Here is an 18,709-nt window from a genome sequence, read left to right as displayed (position 1 = left end):
CTCTACAATACCGGCTGGAAGTGAAAGCAGGGTCTAGGGTGGCCAGATGGACCATGGCGAGGGACTATGGTGGCAAGGAGGAGTGGAGGTCTGAAAGGGTCACGTCTAAGTGACAGCCCAGTTGGGCAGAGGTGCCCTCTAGGGCCGTAGTGACAGAGTTCAGGCAAAAAAGGAAAGTGGAGGCAGAGGGGCAGCGTGAGCTCCCACCAATTACAGGGAGCACTCTAGAGAAATTCATCCAAAGGGTACAAGAAGAGGGGGAGTGGAAGGACATCCCACTAGACTATGATGAGGATAGTTTGGAGGAGGGGAAAATAGTTGATGAAGAAGGGGGAACAAATAATTTTGTGCCTAGTGTGTTACAGGATGTGGGACAGGAGGCGGAGTTCCCGGTTAAGACTCAGACGACTAAACCCTCTGCACAACTGGTTAGGCAGTTGGACCCAGTGAGGACACCGCCCTCGATGCCAGGTAAGAAAGGTGGGCACGGTAGGGCTGTTAGCCCAAGGCGGAGGGTGTCCACAGGGACGGATGCCAGAGGTGACAAAGGGGGCAGCGAGATCAAATTATGCAAAGGGCGATAAGTTTGGGATGCAGAGGTGGGTACAGCAGGGCAGAAGACAGAAAGAGAGGTAGAAAAGTGCAAAGAATGGGGGACAACGGACAACAAGGCAAAGAAGGACTCAGCAGTGATGATGGGCTCAGTGGAGGACAAGAACGATGGGGGGACAGGTCAATTGACAGAGGGCAAGCAAAGTAAGGAGGTCAGATTGGCGAAATTGCCATACATGGGCCCAACAAAAGCATTGGAGGCACCCCTCAGGTTAGCTACGAAAGAAAAAATCTGGCAAGGAGAGTACGTAGACATGTTGAAGCTCTTACATAGGGAATTACGATCCAAGGATGGATCGAAAGAAGAGGAGTTAGAGTTATCTTGACGGCCCAGGGTGCTTATGACCATAGAGAACTGGACGGCAGCCTTTTTGATTTTCACAAGTGGGTACAGCGAGAAATATCAGGATAGGTCTGTGGCCTTGTTTAAATACATGGACATAGTTAGGAGGGCGCAACTGATGTACGGGGTTACGCGTGGCCACACTATGATGAGGAGTTCTAACCCAGACTAGCATGGGACCCCGAGACAAACTGGGGGGAGATCGACACGGATTTGTATCAACAGACGATGGGGGCAGTTAAAGTTGGGAAGACAACATACACAGCCAGTGGGTTGCCTTTAGTTTATCGCCCATTTCAAAGTTGCCCCACCTGGGGGGTGGGAGGGAGATACACTCCGAAGTCAGTAGGAGGAAAACCAGGGCATGTTGGGACTAGGTAACCTGCGCGTGTTGGGACTAGGGAACCTGCGACCGGGAATATTGCAGATTTCGGCATGAATGCTCAAAATGCTCAGGAAGGCACCCATTGGTACAGTGTTTCAGGGCAGGATATACAGGGCAGGGTCTCCAACACCAGACTGCCAATAGCGGACAGCAGAGGATGGGAGGCAGGGGAGGTCGATGGTCACAGGGTTACATGGGCAAAGCCTCATACAGCCATTAAACTGGAATGCTTAGAGGCCTGGCTAGCACATTACCCACAAGAACAGGAAGCGCGAATACGGAGTACGGGTTTCAGGGAAGGTTTTAAATGGGGTTACGAGGGCCCAAGGTTGGCAAGATGGGCAGAGAACCTGAAGTTGGTGGCGGCTCGCAAATCAATATGGGGGAAATTGCAAAAGGAGGTACATGGAGGGCCATTTGCAGGTAGCCCAATAAAGGACCTGATTATTTCTCCCGTGGGGGTGGTGCCAAAAAAGGAGAGAGGCCAGTATTGTGTAATTCGGCATTTGTCATGGACGCAAGAGGGGTCAGTGAACAATTTCATTTCAGAAGACCTGACAACATTGTCGTACTCCTTTGTAGACGTAGCCAGGGCCCTGGTGGAAAAGGTAGGCAAAGGGGCCGAGACGGCAAAATGCGACATCAATGCCGCCTTCCGGTTGCTGCCAGTACACCCGGAGGATTTTCAGCTGCTGGGTATTCAAGTGGACTGGAACATCTTTGTGGATAAGGCTTTACTCATGGGGCGTTTGATATCATGTGCGCTGTTCGAAAAGTTCAGTTCATTCCTGCAATGGGTTTTCTCTTCGAACACGGTAAAAGAGAAGGTGACACACTACCTTGATTACTTGGTGTGGCAGCCTGGTTCAACGGACTGCCAGCAGCAGCTGGAAAGTTTCCAGGAGCTCATGGGGACACTGGGTGTCCCTTTGGCGCCGAAGAAGACACAAGGTCCAAGCACGGTGTTGTCATTTCAGGGGATTTCATTAGATTCCGTGGCTATGGAGGCCAGATTGCCGGGGGATAAAAAAAACTGTACATGAGGTTGTTGCTTAATGACATCTTGGCCAAAAAGAAAGTGACAGTGAGCATGGTACAAGTGTTACTTGGACATTTGAATTACGCATGCAGGGAAGTGAGGGCAGGACGGACATTTTGCAGGAGACTGAGCAGGTCACTGGCAGGCCTCATGCTGCCGCACCACCACACATGCTTGTCGGCAGGGACAAAGGAGGACTTAAGAATGTGGTGCAGGTTTCTGGAGGAATTCAATGGGATCCCCATATCCGCTCCAGAGGAGTGGGAATGGGATGTTCAGATATTCTAGGACGCCGCTGGAGCATGCGGGTTCAGTCTATACTGGCATGGCAAGTAGTGTGCGGAAGAGTGGGTGCATCATTGGAAGGGCGGGGACAGGAGCATTGCTGTTTTAGAATTGTTTCCTAGTAGTAGTGGTCACGCTGTGGGGGCAGAGGCTAGCACATAAAAGGGTCACTTCACTTTCAGGGTAGACAACATGGCAGTGGTGCAGGTGGTCAACAGGCAGTCCGCAAGGGATGAGCAGGTCCTAAAGCTAATGGAGAGTATTCATGCTAGGTTGCCTAAAGTACGACATACAGTTCAGGGCAAAGCACGTCCCGGATGTAGACAATGATATTGCGGATGCTTTGTCTTGTTCGCAGTGGGAGAGGGTCCATGGGCTGGCCATGGAGGCAGATTCTCACAAAGGGATGTGGTCCGTAGGAGAAAAAGGATGCTGCAACTGGTGGTAGGGTCGTTAGCGGTCTCTATGAGATGGGCTTACGGACAGGCATGGCGGGAATGTCTGCAGGAAGGTGCAAAGAGGAGGTCTGGGACATGGGCCAGGGAAGAGAAGGTCATTCAGTTCATTTTGACCGTGATTGAGATGGGTTTGTTGAAGGTTACCATAGCAGCAAAGCTGGCAGGCATAGCGTTCATGGGCAAGTTAATGTGGGGGTATGCCCCAACAGCAGGCGAGCTGGGGAAGCATATGCTAGAGGGGTGGGCCAGGGAATCGGGTAGGGGACAGCGGGTCAGGTTACCGGTGACTAAGGTTATGTTGGGCAGAATGATAAGAGGTGCTACCAAGAATATGCATCAGCCGGCAGGAGGCGGTCTTATTTGCTGCGTTAATGTCTTGGTTGTATTTCAGTGCATTTAGGGTGTCAGAGTTGTTGGGAAGGAAAGGGGTTTCAGGACTGCAGTGGGAGGAAATTCAGGGATGTGAAAGGGGGAGCGACGCAGTCACCATCTTCCTCACGCACTCGAAGACGGATCAAAGGGGGGTTGGGAAGTCAGTGGTACTTTGGGCCAGTGAGGAGCCTCTGATATGCCCGGTGCAATGGGGTGCGCTTTGCAGGGAGGAGCAAGGAGGGAGGTGGGGGACGTCTTTACAGAACCTCGGGCGGAAAGTGACATCGGCGCAGCTGCTATGGGTCATGAGGCGTTAGTTAAAACTTCTGGCTGAGGAGCCAGCGGACTTTGGCACTCATTCATTCCGGATAGGGGTGACTACTGACTCAGCAAGGATGGGTTGGGACTCAGAGGGTCTAAAGCAGTTGGGATGTTGGTCATCAGACTGCTATGAACGCCATGTCAAAGCGGAGAGAAAGGGGGTGGGGAGGGCTGTGGATATGCGATTCTTTTTTTTCATGCATGTGTCTTTTCAGGTGCAGTATGTTATCAATTTGGATAGTCGGCATTAGTTGGTAAAATGGGAGGAAAGACACGAACAGCAAAAAGCAAAAAGGGAAAGGTGTAAATCTAGGACTGGACCCGGCATTGTTTAAAGTCAGTTGACATGGCAAAGGTGGCATGCGTTGACACAAGCTTTTCCCCCTTTTAAATAAGTTACTTCATCACCATGTTTGTCCGGATGTTCTGATAATTCACTTGGAGGAAAATGATCTAGTAGTGTATCAGGGTTTGTCTCTCCTGAAACAGAGGAAACGGAATTTGAAGGAGATTAGGCAGCAGTGGTCAGGGTGCTTCGTGGTGTGGAGCAAATTTATTCCCAGAAGGCATTGGAGAGGGGCCGAGAGGCCAGCGGCCATTGATAAGGTCAGGAGGAAAGTTAACGGGTACAGGAGGGTTTTTTGCAGGGAGGCGGGACTGGGCAGGGTAGAGCACCCAGAGCTAAAGTATACAGCAGTGTATTTTATCAGAGATGATGGGGTGCATTTGTCTCACTTTGGGATGGAGTTGTACCTGGTACAAATAAAGGAAGTCCTAGATGTAGCCCTGGATATACGAAGATATCCTAGAAGTGGCCTGAGGGGTGGGGGGGGTCAGAAAAGACATAGGGACTATTTCTGAGTGGCGTCGGGTAGCTATTTCTCGCCAGTTCTACTGTTTCATTTTATGGTTGGTGTAGGAAGGTGGAATATGACTGCATGGTTACCCCCAATTTTTGCCTGGTGTTTTGCTGGTTTTCAACTTAGTCTGACTGGGATCCTGCTAATCAGGACCCCAGTCTATCTGCTCTCTCCCTAAATTGGTTGTTCATGTACTTTAAGTACACTCCAGATTGGATTCTGGGGTACCCTTATAAGTCCATAGTATGTGGTATGCTATATACCCAGGGCATAGGTACCCCAGAGGCCTCTCAGGGGCTGCAGCATGTATTATGCCACCCCTGGGAGTCCATTCAAAATGACAAAACAGGTCTGCTACAGCAGCCTGTGTAACGTGGTGTATGCACCCCTTACTTAGATATAGGTTCACTATATCTACTCCATATCAATGCACATATAAACCTATCAGTCACCCCTATGGCATGCCTTATCAATCCTGAAGGCAGGCTGCTGGGTTTCATGTGAGAGGGTGCTCCTGCATGAGCAGAGCCCCTCTGCAGCCTTCAGAACCTCTATTCCGGGGTTGTTTGTGATGCACCCAACCATATACCCTTAAGTGCATTATAACCTCGCGTTGCTTTCCAGCTCCAGTTGCCCATTCAATTTGAGCTTTGCCATCTCCATTTCATGCATCCTGGTTTCTTTCCTGTCTGCCAACTCTTCTGGCGACAGGCCTCTGCCAAAGCTATGGACGCTTTCTGCTGGTTCAATTACTATTGCATCCTCAGGTGACCTTGGCTCAATCCAGGCCCTCAGCGCCCTTTGGAATTGGGATTTGTTTCTGCACCCAGTCGGGGAAACTCCAAACTTTGTGCAGAAGCCCTTCAGCTGGGCTAATGTGTAGTCCTCTAACTTTTCCTCGTCCCATTCTACTCCTCCAAGGTCAGAGATCACAGATGCTGCCCTTTCCCCACTGACTGAACCAGGCATGACTTAAAAACTGGAGGTTTCTTGGCAAACAAAAATTAAAAGTATGTAGCTGCGTTATGGTCTGAACTCACTAAGTGGTGTTCACCAATCACTGTACATGAATCACAAATGCAAATTCAGGATCCCACCGCTGCCATCAATGTTAGAATTGGGGATCTCTGGTTGGCACAGGTAGGTACTTGTGACAAGCAGGGACCCTCTCCTCCAGTCAGGGTAAGGGGTTACACTCCTAAAACAACCCCTGCTCACCCTCTAGGTAGCTTGGCGCGAGCAGACAAGGCTTATCTCAGAGCGTTATAGGTTAAGCATTTGTGACCACATACAGTAACTCAGTGACAACACCACAAATGGACGCCACACTAGATTTATATAAAAAATAGTGATCTTTTATATAAGGACTTAGCACAAGACCAAATAACGACAAAAATGACATACACAGTTCAAAAATATGATTTCAGAAAGAGTTCTTAGGTTAGCGACAAAATCCTTCACCTTAGCGTTCGTTTTAACCCACAGTACCTTATGATGCGATAAAAAGTTCCTAGCGGCACTCCAGCGTTGAAAATCAAGGTGTAGCTTATCCGGTCGAAATTTAATCGCTAAGGCACAATGCGACAAATTTCGGCCCGCTAACGAGCGGAGCGACAATTTCACCAGCGGTTATCTTGGTTGGGTCTGCGACGATTTTCGCAACGATAAAATTACTCACGCTAACGAGCGGTGCGATGATCTTGGCTTGTTCTGCGATGATTTCACACAGCAGCGGCAGGCTCTGCGACGAAGTTCACAGCGATATAATTCTTCCCGCTAACAGGTGGAGCGTGGATCTTGGGCTGGTAGCGATCAAATTCGGTCCGCTAACGAGCGGGGCGACGATTTTCCCAGCGCTGATCGGGCTCGGCGGCAGCAGGCTCTGCGACGATGTTCGCAGCGATAGAATTCTGCCCGCTAACCAGCGGAGCGGGGATCTGGGCTGGTAGCGATCAAATTCGGTCCGCTAACGAGCGGGGCAACGGTTTTCCCAGCGCTGATCGGGCTCAGCGGCAGCAGGCTCTGCGACGATGTCCTCAGCGATAAAATTCTGCACGCTAACGAGCGGTGCGACGGAAATTTTCTCGCTAAGCCGGCTGTGCGTGAAAAATTGGAGATCTTTGATTTCTTTCTTCTTGGCCAGCTTCCCACAGCAGGCACAGCTCCCAGAGGCCCCAAAACTGGTTCCAGCACTCTAGGAGAGGCAGAACTCACACAGCAGAGTTCAGGGGGAAGCTGGGGATGAAGTCCTTTTGTTCCTGGGACTTCTTAACATGAGGCCAGCTCTACTAAGGCCCTTGGAGATCTTTTTAAGTACAAGTTGAAATAAAGTCTTTTGTAGTCTTTCTCCTCTCCTTCAGCAGCAAGGCAACCACTGCAGGTCAATCCCCCAGGTCAGGGACAGTACTCCTCCTTACAGCTTTCCCAGTTCCTTCTCCTCAGGCAGAGGTTCTTCTTGTCAAGCAGGATCTAATTTCTTGGGAGCAGGGTCCCAATATTTATACCCCTAATTCCTTTGTTCCTCTGGGGTAGAGGGGCCTTTGCCCAGTCCAAACCAGTTCCTGAGCACTTTGTTGACATGGCTCTGACTTTCCATTCAGAGTGCAGGGCAGAGACATCAGCCGCTCCACATGAGGTGGAGCCAGCATTGTGGTGGCAGAGCACAGCCCTATTCAGAGTCCAGGTGTACTCCTCCCACCCATCTGGATGTAAATCTCTCAATTTACCACCGGGCTGTCCCAGCCTGTCTCCTGGAATTCCCCAGCCCTGTCACTCACAGAAACCAGACAGCAGATACACATCCTAGCAGAGGCGGGCTGAAATGGTTAGGCAAGCAAATACCAGCTTTCTAAAAGTGGCATTTGCAAACACAGAATATTAAAATTAACTTTACTAAAAGATGTATTTTATTATTCTGAGTTCAGGCATACTAAACTCGAATTTCTACCATGTTCCCTGGGTCTGTTAGGATCATAGAATGTAACACTTCTAACAGCCCATTCTGGCCTATGGAGAACAGGTAGCCTTACAATAGTGAAAAACGAAATTGGCTGTAATTCACTATTAGGACATACCACACACATCAGGGCTTGTCCTATCTTATGCTTACAATGCACCCTGCCCTTGGGCCTACCATAGGGGTGACTAATATGAAGTTAAGGGAAGGTTTAGGGACTGGCAAGTGGGTGCACTTGCCCAGTCAGCATGACAGTACGAGACTGCACGCAGGTTCTGCAATGGCAGACCTTAGACACATTTTACCAGGCCGCTTCTGTGGGTGGCACAACCAGTGCTGCAAGCCCACCACCAGCATTTGTATTTACAAGCCCTGGGCACTCCTGGTGCACTTTACTGTGGTCTGACAGTAAACCAAATAAGCCAGTCAAGGAATCCAACCAACATTTACATTTTGTACAGGGAGCACTTGCACTGTGGCACTGGTTGGCAGTGGCACAGTGCTCTGAGCAGCTAACACCAGCAAAAACATGAGGCACAGGGAGACAAAAAGTGGAAGGGAGACTCACGCCAAGGTGCCAGGTCTAACACCCAGAGATCCTTTTTTGTGCGTTAAATTCGCATCAATGCTTTCAAATCAGAAATAACCAATGTGGCGGCGAGTGTACTTACCATTGACGCAGCGGGTGCAGGTGCACGGGGCCAGAACACGGGGGAGGGGGCAGAGGCTTGCTAGTTGCTGTATTTTACTACCCAAACAGCAATCCCAGGGGCCATGTTTCTTGTTTGCGCTGCTCTCCAGTGCATTCTTGCTACGCTGTTGTGTGGCGAGTATTGGTATTATCGGCTTACCTTTTCCAGTGAACAGAGCTTTCTTCATTTTTGCTGAACTCCCACCCATAGATTAGGGGGGCCTGGGGAGAATCGCTTCCAATTGCGTGTCGCTGTTACCTCCTGTTAGCCGACACATTCTGATTACAAGTAAATTTGGTTCTAATCTAACAGTTGGACTTGGGTCTAAAAATAAAAATTGCTTCTGAGACAGAAAGTAGTGCAGTAATGTTGTTTGTGGTTGGAGTTGGTCTTTTTAGAACACAAGAATTCCTAATGTGCATAAATGTGTCACGAGATCCTTTATCAGAAATATTATGGATATATATGCCAGCCTCGTCGGATAAATGACACCCACCTTCAAGCATGTTTACTCCAGGCCTGGAGGTGCGCTCACGTAGTAGTCAGCATGCCGGGGGCACCCTTTAAACTGCCTTTTTTTGGTGCTTAAACTTACCACAAACTTGAGGCCTGTATGTGCGCCCACGCAGTAGTCAGCGTGCCAGGGTCACTCTTTAAACTACCTTTTCTTTGGTGCCTAAACTTGCCACAGGCCTGCAACATCATGATATGAACCAGGAATAAACCAGGCACGGGCTGCATAGATTTAAGTTGGGTTTAGGGTATGCAGCCTGCGAACTGAATGTTTAAAAAGAGCATTACCCTCAAATCCCCCCTGTAAGACAGCTATATCTTGACTGCTGGGAGCTAAAAGCTTGATAGTGGAACCCCCACCTCTTTCTGACCTGCTCTAAATGCGTAATGACTGACTTTACATCCTTCAAGCCTTGGAAAGCTCAGCGGTAAAGCCTTGTGGAAATGTCTGCCCCTCTAAAGGGTTACAATCAATATCCTTACACAGGATGAACAGGGAGAGAGATGCCGAATGTGGACACAGGAGAACTAGATCTATGTCAGATTTTCAGGATAGCCAAGTAAGATAAATGTACATATAACTATCTATTTTAAACGGAACTGGCTTACATAGTCAGTCAGTGGTTCTCCTTGTAAATTGGTGTGGGCCCAGCCCCCCTGGACCTATTCTGGACATCCCTGAGAGAGTAACATTAGGCATGAGGAGCGAAGCGGTGGGGTTTGAGTCTGAAGCTCCGTGGCCTACAAGCGTTTTCCGGTAGGTGCCTCAGAAAGCCACTAGGGCTGGGTCATAGTCAGTATCTTGTGAGGCTTGATAGCCTCCCTTGCCGGCCCGCAATATTTCACAGAGTTACTGTGCTCTAGCCACATGCCCCAGGAGGTCTTTCTTCCTCAAACATGGCAGAGGGTTGAATAAACAGTCTGCCTTTTGAAGTGCATTTAAGTTTATTAATTAATTGCATTTTTGCTTAAAACCATTGCAATAAATCGACAGTTTTTAAAATACATGGTACATTTTGTTCCTTAAAATTATACAAGAATAAATACTTTTGAAGTAAAGGTAAACAAATGGGCGCTGCAAGAAAACAAAGCAATTGAAAGGATGCTTCCCAGCATGCCTGCCGATATCAGTGCTTAACATGGGCAGGGACTGTCCGACTCCCAGCACCCCACTTTTAATAAAGTCAAGGAATGGCGCCCCTTCCAAGAAGGGCTGCTATGTATTGTATGTTGTGTTAAAGGGTTGCTCAAATCCTCCTTTTGTTCTGCAGCCCCTGGTCTTGTTGTCCTAGCTAGTAGTAGGAGTCCCATAGATGGGTGATATTAGTTGGGCGAGCATAAGCAATTGCATTGTCACTCCACTTTTAGAGACAGAGCATATAAGTTCAGGAAAAGTGTTGTTAAAGATTCACATGTCTAAACAGAGTACTGAAATTTATGGAGTGGTCTTCTCATCTGTGTTTCTTTCCCCGGTCTTCAAATGGTTATGGTGTGTCTTTTTGTGTTTCTCTATTACCGTTCAGTTTATTTATTTTTGTATTAAGTTTGTTATGTTTTTATGGTACTCAAGCAACCAGCTGGTTGCTTCAAAGCATTTGTTAAGGGAATGAGGAACAGGATTTACCATCAAACAAGGTGAGATCTGCAAGTAAGGTTGGGTGGCCAGCCTATCAGTGTCTAAGATGTGCTGAGATGTGGAACTTGTAGATAAGCCTGTGAGGGCAGTTTAGGCCCAGCACTAATTGCTTTATTAACCTTCCTGCTTCCTCAAATTTGCTTAAAAATGCACCGTTTTTCCACTCTTTTTTCAAAAGTTTCTTGGGAGGAGAAACCCCCCGTGAGTTGTTTGAGCTCGCTCGCTGCGCTCGCTTGCAGCATTGCAGTACGACATTAATGTTACGCCTCACCACTTTCAAATGTCACCAGCCACCACTGATAAGCAAATTACCTGCCTTCTGATCAATTTACCGCTTGGTTCAGAAATAAGCTTTGCTAATAAAGACCTCGGTTTCAGATGAACCGAAAAACAACATTGTTGTATAATTCAATAAATGTGACTGAACAGCGTCAGACCCGGCTATCTGCACACACCAGAGCCAGATGCTGTGTCCAATGTTCTTGGAGACTTTGAGCAAACATTGGAGGGGGCTTCCCTTGCATCCGAGACTCGTGCCCAGGATGTACAAATACACCATAAGGGCCTCTAGCAGGCACCTTTATGGCATCAATAAGGCCGCAGGGGTTAAATGTAAAATAATTACATGCTTACATACATACATAAACAAACATAAAAACAAGTTTCTCTAAAACATTCACAAATCGTTTTTGAGGCGCAGCTAAAAAACCCCAAAAATATTTTAAAACAATTGCTCCATGGAAAATCATACATACCTATATTTTAATGTTATAGTTTATTTAAGGATGAAATAAACTTAAATAAAACATTGTCCGACAATGTTCCACATTGCCCCAGTTCAGGAAGAACCTCACGACCAGGCTCTTCGGATAACCCCAGCACACTACGGAGTCGCCCCCTCCCCCGTCCCCCCATGCCTTGAGACCCTCACAGGTGATTAGTTACGCTTTACCAACCCTGATTGATTGATTTTTATAACACACGTTCGTTCCATAAGGTTTATTTGTAAAGCACATGTTCGCTAGGGACAGAAGAAATGTTTAATTTAATTGGAGGAATTTAGTAATTCCGTGTTACTCATGTAATGCATAATTACTAATAAATTCTGCTGCTCTGCCAGCGGATTTAGTCAGTAGTGTAATTGTTTTTTAAACAGGGCTGGAAGAGGAAGCAGTCCCTCTATTTTAAAAATCCCACTGTAGATTGAACTTTAATCTGCAGTGGTTTAAAAGATAGAGGGACTGGCGGCTCCCTCATCCAGCAGTGCAGTGTATACCGCACATTGCCCTTACATACTTAGGGTATGCGTTGAACTGCAGCGGTCACACCCCTCGGTGCTCTTACATTGGTGTGGTTCCGCGCTCAGATGACGAATGGGAGCCTGGGCATGTTCTCCACCCAGGTTGTAATGCTGCCTGGGTGGAGAACATGCTAAGTTCACATGAATGTTTGGCTGGCCACAGAGGGCCGACCACACATTCATGCGCACTTAGGAGGGTGCCACCACCCCTCCTCCCAACGCAGCCTAGACCCGCCCCACAAAACTGCCCCAGCGCAGAAAAAGAGAATGATAATACCATTGCATTATTTTCATTTTATGTTTCCTTTTTTGCCGTGCTGAAATGCAGCGGGGCAAGGCTCCTCCGCCTTAGAGTAGAAGCCATCCCTGCACGTGGCAGTGTCATAACTTTGCGATTGCTGAGTACTTGCTTGTGGCCGCAAGCTTGAGGCTTTAGCCTTCATTTCAAGCAGCGCCAAGGGAGATTTCTTGATGAGATGATGTTACAGTGTTTCTCCGTGAAGGCGACAGTGTGAACACTTTGACATTTCCACGAGTAAGAAGAAGTGGATTAAATAAGAATGACTTCTGCCCTTTAATATGAAAAAAACAATAAAAATGCACATTCACTTCCCTTTTAGGCTTGCAGGGCCTCGTCTCTTCCCTGGTGGTAGAGGGCACTTCCCCATTGGCTCCCGACACACTGTGGCTCAACGGTCTAGTGACGTCATGTAGGGGAAATATAGTAACCATGAGCGGAAACAGGCAAAAAAGATGTCTCAATGCAAAGTATATTAGTTTTGCGCCCATGGTTTAGTGGCACTGATGCACAGCAAATGTTTCCTGGGCCCCAATGCTAGCAAAGATGATGGCCCCTCCCCCTTTTTGTGAATAGTAAAACAATCTATAATTGGTGTGCAGAGGGCCCCTCACAGCCTTAGGCCAAGGGGCCACTGCACCATAGATCGCTATGCCGCTGCACTGGCATCAGCGATCACTCAAGGGATCGGTGTCCTGCTCGGGGATTGTTCAGATCTAGTAACACAGCGAATAAAGAGGTCTGTAGGGAATGTCCATACAGTGGCTCTGCGGGCTGCTTTCTGTTCCTGGGGGATTATATGGGATATTTGGCTGCTTGCATTCGGTGCACTCACTGGGCTGTGCCACTGTCACTACTGGGTGGGCTTTAGAGAGACCCGCCTCACCAGGTGCTGTATCCTATAAGACATGGGTACTCACAAACTTTCTCTCGGGGGCCAAATTTACAGTGTGGTTTGTGGCCGAGGGCCGCACCGGTGGGGGCGGGGTCAGAGGGGGAGGGGCGGGGCTAAAGCAAAAAAAAATTGTGACCATGAGGTTGAACACAGGTCCCTGCAGCAGACGCCTTTGTCCACTGAGCCACCAGACCCGCATACACACATCTCTCTCTCTCCATCTCCCTCCCCCTCCCTCTCCTTCCCCCTCACTCCCCCTCTCCGTCCCCCTCCCCCTCCCTCCCTCTCTCTCTCTCTCTCTCTCCCTGTCTCTTTCCCCCTGTCTCTCTCCCTGTCTCCCTCCCTCCGTTGCCCTCCTCCCTCTCTGTCTCCCCCTCTGTCGCCCTCCCTCTGTCGCCCTCCCTCTGTTTACGTCTCCCTCCCTATCCCTCTGTCTCTCTCCCTCCGTCTCCCTCCCTCTCCCTCTGTCTCTCTCCCTCTCCCTCTGTCTCTCTCCCTCTCCCTCAGTCTCCCTCCCTCCGTCTCCCTCCCTCCGTCTCCCTCCCTCCGTCTCCCTCCCTCCGTCGCCCTCCCTCTGTCGCCCTCCCTCTGTCGCCCTCCCTCTGTCACCCTCCCTCTGTTTACGTCTCCCTCCCTCTCCCTCTGTCTCTCTCCCTCCGTCTCCCTCCCTCTCCCTCTGTCTCTCTCCCCCTCCCTCTGTCTCTCTCCCTCCGTCTCCCTCCCTCTCCCTCTGTCTCTCTCCCTCCGTCTCCCTCCCTCCATCTCCCTCACTCTGTCTCCCTCCCTCTGTCTCCCTCCCTCTGTCTACCTCCCTCTCCCTCACTCTGTCTCCCTCCCTCTGTCTCCCTCCCTCTGTCACTGTCTCCCTCCCTCTGTCTCCCTCCCTCTGTCTCCCTCTCTCCGTCTCCCTCCCTCTATCTCTCCCTGTCTCTCTCCCTCCCTCTATCTCCCTCCCTCTCCCTCTGTCTCTCTCCCTCGGTCTCCCTCCCTGTCTTCTTCTCCCTCCCTCTCCCTCCCTCTGTCACCCTCCCGGTCTTCTTCTCCTTCCCTCTCCCTCCCTCTGTCACCCTCCCGGTCTTCTTCTCCCTCCATCTCCCTCCCTGTCTCCCTCCGTCTCCCTCTGTCTCTCTCCCTCTCCCTCAGTCTCCCTCCCTCCGTCTCCCTCCCTCCGTCTCCCTCCCTCCGTCTCCCTCCCTCCGTCTCCCTCCCTCCGTCTCCCTCCCTCCGTCCGTCTCCCTCCCTCTGTCTTTCTATCTGTCTCCTTCCCTCTATCTCTCCCTGTCTCTCTCCCTCCCTCTGTCTCCTTCCTTCTCCCTCTGTCTCTCTCCCTCCGTCTCCCTCCGTCTCTCTCCGTCTCTCTCTGCCTCCCTCCGTCTCCCTCCCTCTGCCTCCCTCTGTCTCCCTCCCTCCCTGTCTCCCTCCCTCAGTCTCTCTCTATGTCTCCCTCCCTCTATCTCTCCCTGTCTCTCTCCCTCCCTCTGTCTCCCTCCCTCTGTCTCCCTCCCTGTCTCTCTTCCTCTGTCTCTCTCATCTCTGTCTTCTTCTCCCTCCCTCTGTCACCCTCCATCTCCCTCCGTCTCCCTCTCTGCCTCCCTCTCCTTGTCTCCCTTCCTCTCCCTCCCTCTGCCTCCCTCCCTCTCCCACTGTCTCCTTCCCTCTGTCTCCCCCAGACTGCGTCTCTCTGTCTCCCTCTCTCTGTCACCCTCTGTCAACCTCTGTTTCCCTCCCTCTCCCTCTGTCTCCCTCTCCCTCCCTCCGTCACCCTCTGTCATCTCACCCAGTGTGTGTGTCAGTCTTCAGCCCCGCAGTCAGCTTCCCAGCGCGCACACACAGCCGCACCCCAGTACTTCACAGGTCTTTAAAAGACCATTTACATGCTAATAAGCTTTGTTGCATTTCACCTCTTAGGCCCCTGCATCTCCACTTTGACAATCACTGGAATCCCCCAGCCCCCACGGAGCAGAGTCTCAGAGTAGGGGGTGCTGCACCCGGCAGTGTTTGCTAACACTATTATTTTTTTTATTTAAAACACAGGTAGGATGTCTGTAAGGTCCGCGGGCCGCCAAGGAAGGCTTGCCGGGCCGCTGGCGGCCCGCGGGCCGTACTATGAGTAACCGTGCTATAAGAGATCCCACTTTTCAAGCAGAAACAACTGCACAAGGTTTCTCTACAGTACTTCATTTGATAAATAAGTACCAGGGACCTTGTAAGGAGGACACCAAAGCTTGTACCACCCATTTCCACTAACTGCGCTGCCAATAGATAGTACCTATACAACTACTAACCATCACACTGCTACAAGTGTGACATTTCAGACTGTTTGTGACCCCCAAAGCAATAAGTATGGCCTGGGCGGCTGGTATTTGTTGTTTTTAATGTATGTGCTTATTGTTCTGCTTATCTTTTTAATTGGAAAAACAGCGCCACCGTGTGGCAACTGTCAGAAGTACAAGGGTTGACAATTAAGTGTCAGTGCCGAGCACCGGAAACCACAGGCTCAAATTAAGCACTGGTTTCCCACAGAGCCCATAGTGCCATTCAACACTTTCCAAACAGGTGCCACCCCACGGTAGAGGATCAACCCCGCTCTACCTCGCCAATGTGCCAGTGGTACCAAGTGCTGTACAATCCAGGTAGGTTAGCTCGGTTGGCTATTGGGCCTGGTGCTGACAGTTATGTGCAGTCTACAGGTAACAGGATTCAATCCACTTAAGGTAGATCAGCGGATAAGGTGCCTTCTGCAATGATCTCTGTTTCACCTGCAATGTATGTGTGCGTGAGAAAGATAGGTCGATGGGTGTCCACGGCTCAAAGTACAAATCCTAGAAGGGCAGACTCAGCTTTTCCATCCAACCACAGCTGATAAAATGCGCTGGCAAATGCAACTCCTATCATTCAAGAGGCAATTCCGGGTTTGAGTGTGATGACTTTTTTGAACTGATCTGCCCAATAATGTTGTCAATCAAAATGTCCGGCTGTGCAGAAGAAGAAAGTGCTGGAAATTAAAACAAGTGATTTCAAAACCCTCCCTGATCTGCCCTCTCCCCGTGCTGTAGGGTTTCTTGTCATGATAAGAATATGTATTTCAGTGCCTCTCCGAAACCAGGAGCAGTTCTTGCACTCTGTTTTTACAAAGGTACAAAACAACCGACGTGAACAGGCACCAGGAGGAAAAGCAAACCTGTGAATTTAGGAGTCGACACCCACATTTACTTTTGTTAACTTCTGCCAGATTTAGATGTAGATCTCTGTAAAAAGGCTCTGCACCACTCTCTCACAGAAGGGTGGTAAGCCGGACCATATGCCCCGCTATCTCTCACTATGCTCCATGCACTAGGGCGTGGTCTTCACACTTTTTAATGCAGCTCCCCCCCCCCACCCCATGGGGAAAAAAATCATTGGGGTCCCCCTCAGAATTTTTCACAATTATTCTATTAAATTAGCAATGTTTAAATATGTCTAGACTTATTTAAACATTGCAGTTAAGTTCTGTTACAGTTTTAAAAATGCAATCAAATTCATGATTGCCAAACATACTATTCTGGTCAGGCAGGCCTTACCAACGTGTAAAAGTATCCACAGGTTGATTATTAGAAATGGGGTGGGGGTTTTGAAGAATATTTGGAGTCCCTTCCCTATTGACACATACTCCCAGGAAGGATATAAATGGCAAAAGATGTTAGTGATGACCAATCACAGAGCGGCTTACTGCCACTAGGTTTTTTTCTGCTTAAAACAATTCCCAGTTATCAGTATACTGCTTCTTTTGGCCAGGGCAAGCTGCTTCCCCTTCCCTCCACCCTGGCAGTAGAAATCACTCATGCCACCAAAACACTTTCCACTGACGCTGCAGTAAGACAGGAGCTGAGGGAAAGGTTCTTTAGAAATTACTGAACAGGAGGCCTTTCCATACAGAGATCAGGAACTCTGTGTGCGTTTGTGGGACTCTCAGAAGGGAGTCCAGGAGCGGAGGTGACGACAGAAAACGTCAACAAAGGTATCAAAAAACAAGCAACTGTTGGAACTTCATCACCGGATCCTCTTCCTGTACTGTGTCGCTCCAAGAAGTTAACTCAGCAAGGATAACACATGCCAGAAAACATTTAACTCCTGTATTTAAGAAGTATTTATTGGGCCCAGAAGAAGGTGTCATGGAAACATGCCGTAACCCACGATTCTAGGTCTAAGGGCCACAGAACATGTTTGGAAAAGATGCGACATGTGACAATATTTTATGCAATCTGACATTTCCCCTACGCCGCCTGGTCACGAAACTGCTCTTCACTACAGAAGAAAGTCGTGAGAGCTGAACAGTGAGTAGTATCTCGGTGAGAGTGAGTACTATCTCGATAAGAGTGAGTACTATCTCAATAAGAGTGAGTACGATCTCCATAAGAGTGAGTACGATCTCCATAAGAGTGAGTACGATCTCCATAAGAGTGAGTACTATCTCGATATGAGCCAAGAAATGCATTTATGCACGAACTGGCCTGGGGCAAGGAAGACTGAATCAAGAGATCATGTGAGACAGACTCCTCTGATGTTTCTTCTAATGCGAAAGTGACGTCTTTACACTTCACATTTAACGCTACACACAGGCAATCCTCTATCTGCGAAACACTATCGACAATTCATCGGTTAAGCCCTGTCTTTTTGTAGTGCCAAAATATGAAAACTTATTTGAAAAAAGGGAGCCTGGAATTACCATAACTGTGACGTGTTTAAAATAAAACTTCAAGCTGTGCAGGCTCTTGATGGTCTTCTTATGTCCATATTGGGACTCTCACAAATCTGATGACCTCTTCTGCATTGGATAGATTATGGCCACTTGGAGCATTGCCCAATGACTGACATTTTTCTTTTGATAAGGAAATTATTTAGTCATAAAATGTTAAAAGGGTTATTACATAATAGGGTTTACAACCCAACCAGACATCATCAAACAAAGAAACATTCCAGAACCCCTATTGTTAGTGATTGTTTTTGTAAGATTGGGTTACGAGGACAAACCTTTTACTTTCCACTGGCTGCCCCCTTGAAGCCTGGCTAGAAATATTTAGACTTGGTAGATCTTCAGCTTGGAATTATATGATCTGCTGTTTAATGAGGTTCATGCAGGTCAGGACCTAGAGTAGGATTAAGAGTCCTGACCTCACTCGATGCCACTTACCGCTCGGAGGTTGGGTCGGAGCAGTTCACGGGGTACTTGAGCTCGATGAGGGTGCCATCCTTGTCCTGCAGGTTCCCATACTCCTTTGTGTAGAACTCCAGCAGCTCGGCGAGGGTGGCAAACGTCTCGCCACCATAAAGGTCATAATAGTCCCCCGTGTTCTGGATGCGTATGTGGGTAACTGTGTCACCCACCCTGGGGAGGTGACAGGAAAGGGTTAGTGGGGAAGAGGACAAAGCAGCAGGGGAGGTACTATATAGGAGAGGGCCTCATTCCTCACCTCACAGACAAGGAGAAGTCACCCTGGGTTTTCCGGCTTGGTCTGACCAGGAAGCTGCCATGGACCCCTCGGTTCTTCAGGAGGGCCTCAGCATCCAGGCCGCTGATGTCGCGATGAAACCACCTGGACACAAAAATACCAGGGAGAATCAGAGCTTCCAAAAATAAACACTGTATAATTTACAAAGCACTTCCATCAAGATTGTTTTTGCTATACTGTATGCTATACAATAGAAATTTTAATAAAACTTGACAGGCATTGAGGGGGTTAATTCTGTTTTTTACGTTTTGTACA

At 48.9% G+C, this 18,709-nt stretch overlaps 1 protein-coding gene across 6 annotated transcripts in view; it reads right to left on the bottom strand.

The window, feature by feature from the left end:
* Positions 1–18,709, bottom strand: part of LOC146812763 (tyrosine-protein phosphatase non-receptor type 6-like) — a 302,600-nt gene that overhangs the window by 101,891 nt on the left and 182,000 nt on the right. For all 6 annotated transcript variants that reach the window (XM_085619862.1, XM_085619866.1, XM_085619864.1 and 3 more), the window contains 2 exons: positions 18,416–18,538; positions 18,136–18,330 (listed from right to left, as the gene is read on the bottom strand). In XM_085619862.1, the coding sequence (XP_085475988.1) occupies positions 18,136–18,330; positions 18,416–18,538 (318 nt within the window). The remainder of the gene's footprint in view (positions 1–18,135; positions 18,331–18,415; positions 18,539–18,709) is intronic.

This window comes from Triturus cristatus, chromosome 7 (assembly GCF_964204655.1).
Source record: "Triturus cristatus chromosome 7, aTriCri1.1, whole genome shotgun sequence".
NCBI lineage: Eukaryota > Metazoa > Chordata > Amphibia > Caudata > Salamandridae > Triturus > Triturus cristatus.
This window is presented reverse-complemented; position numbering and strand designations above follow the sequence as displayed.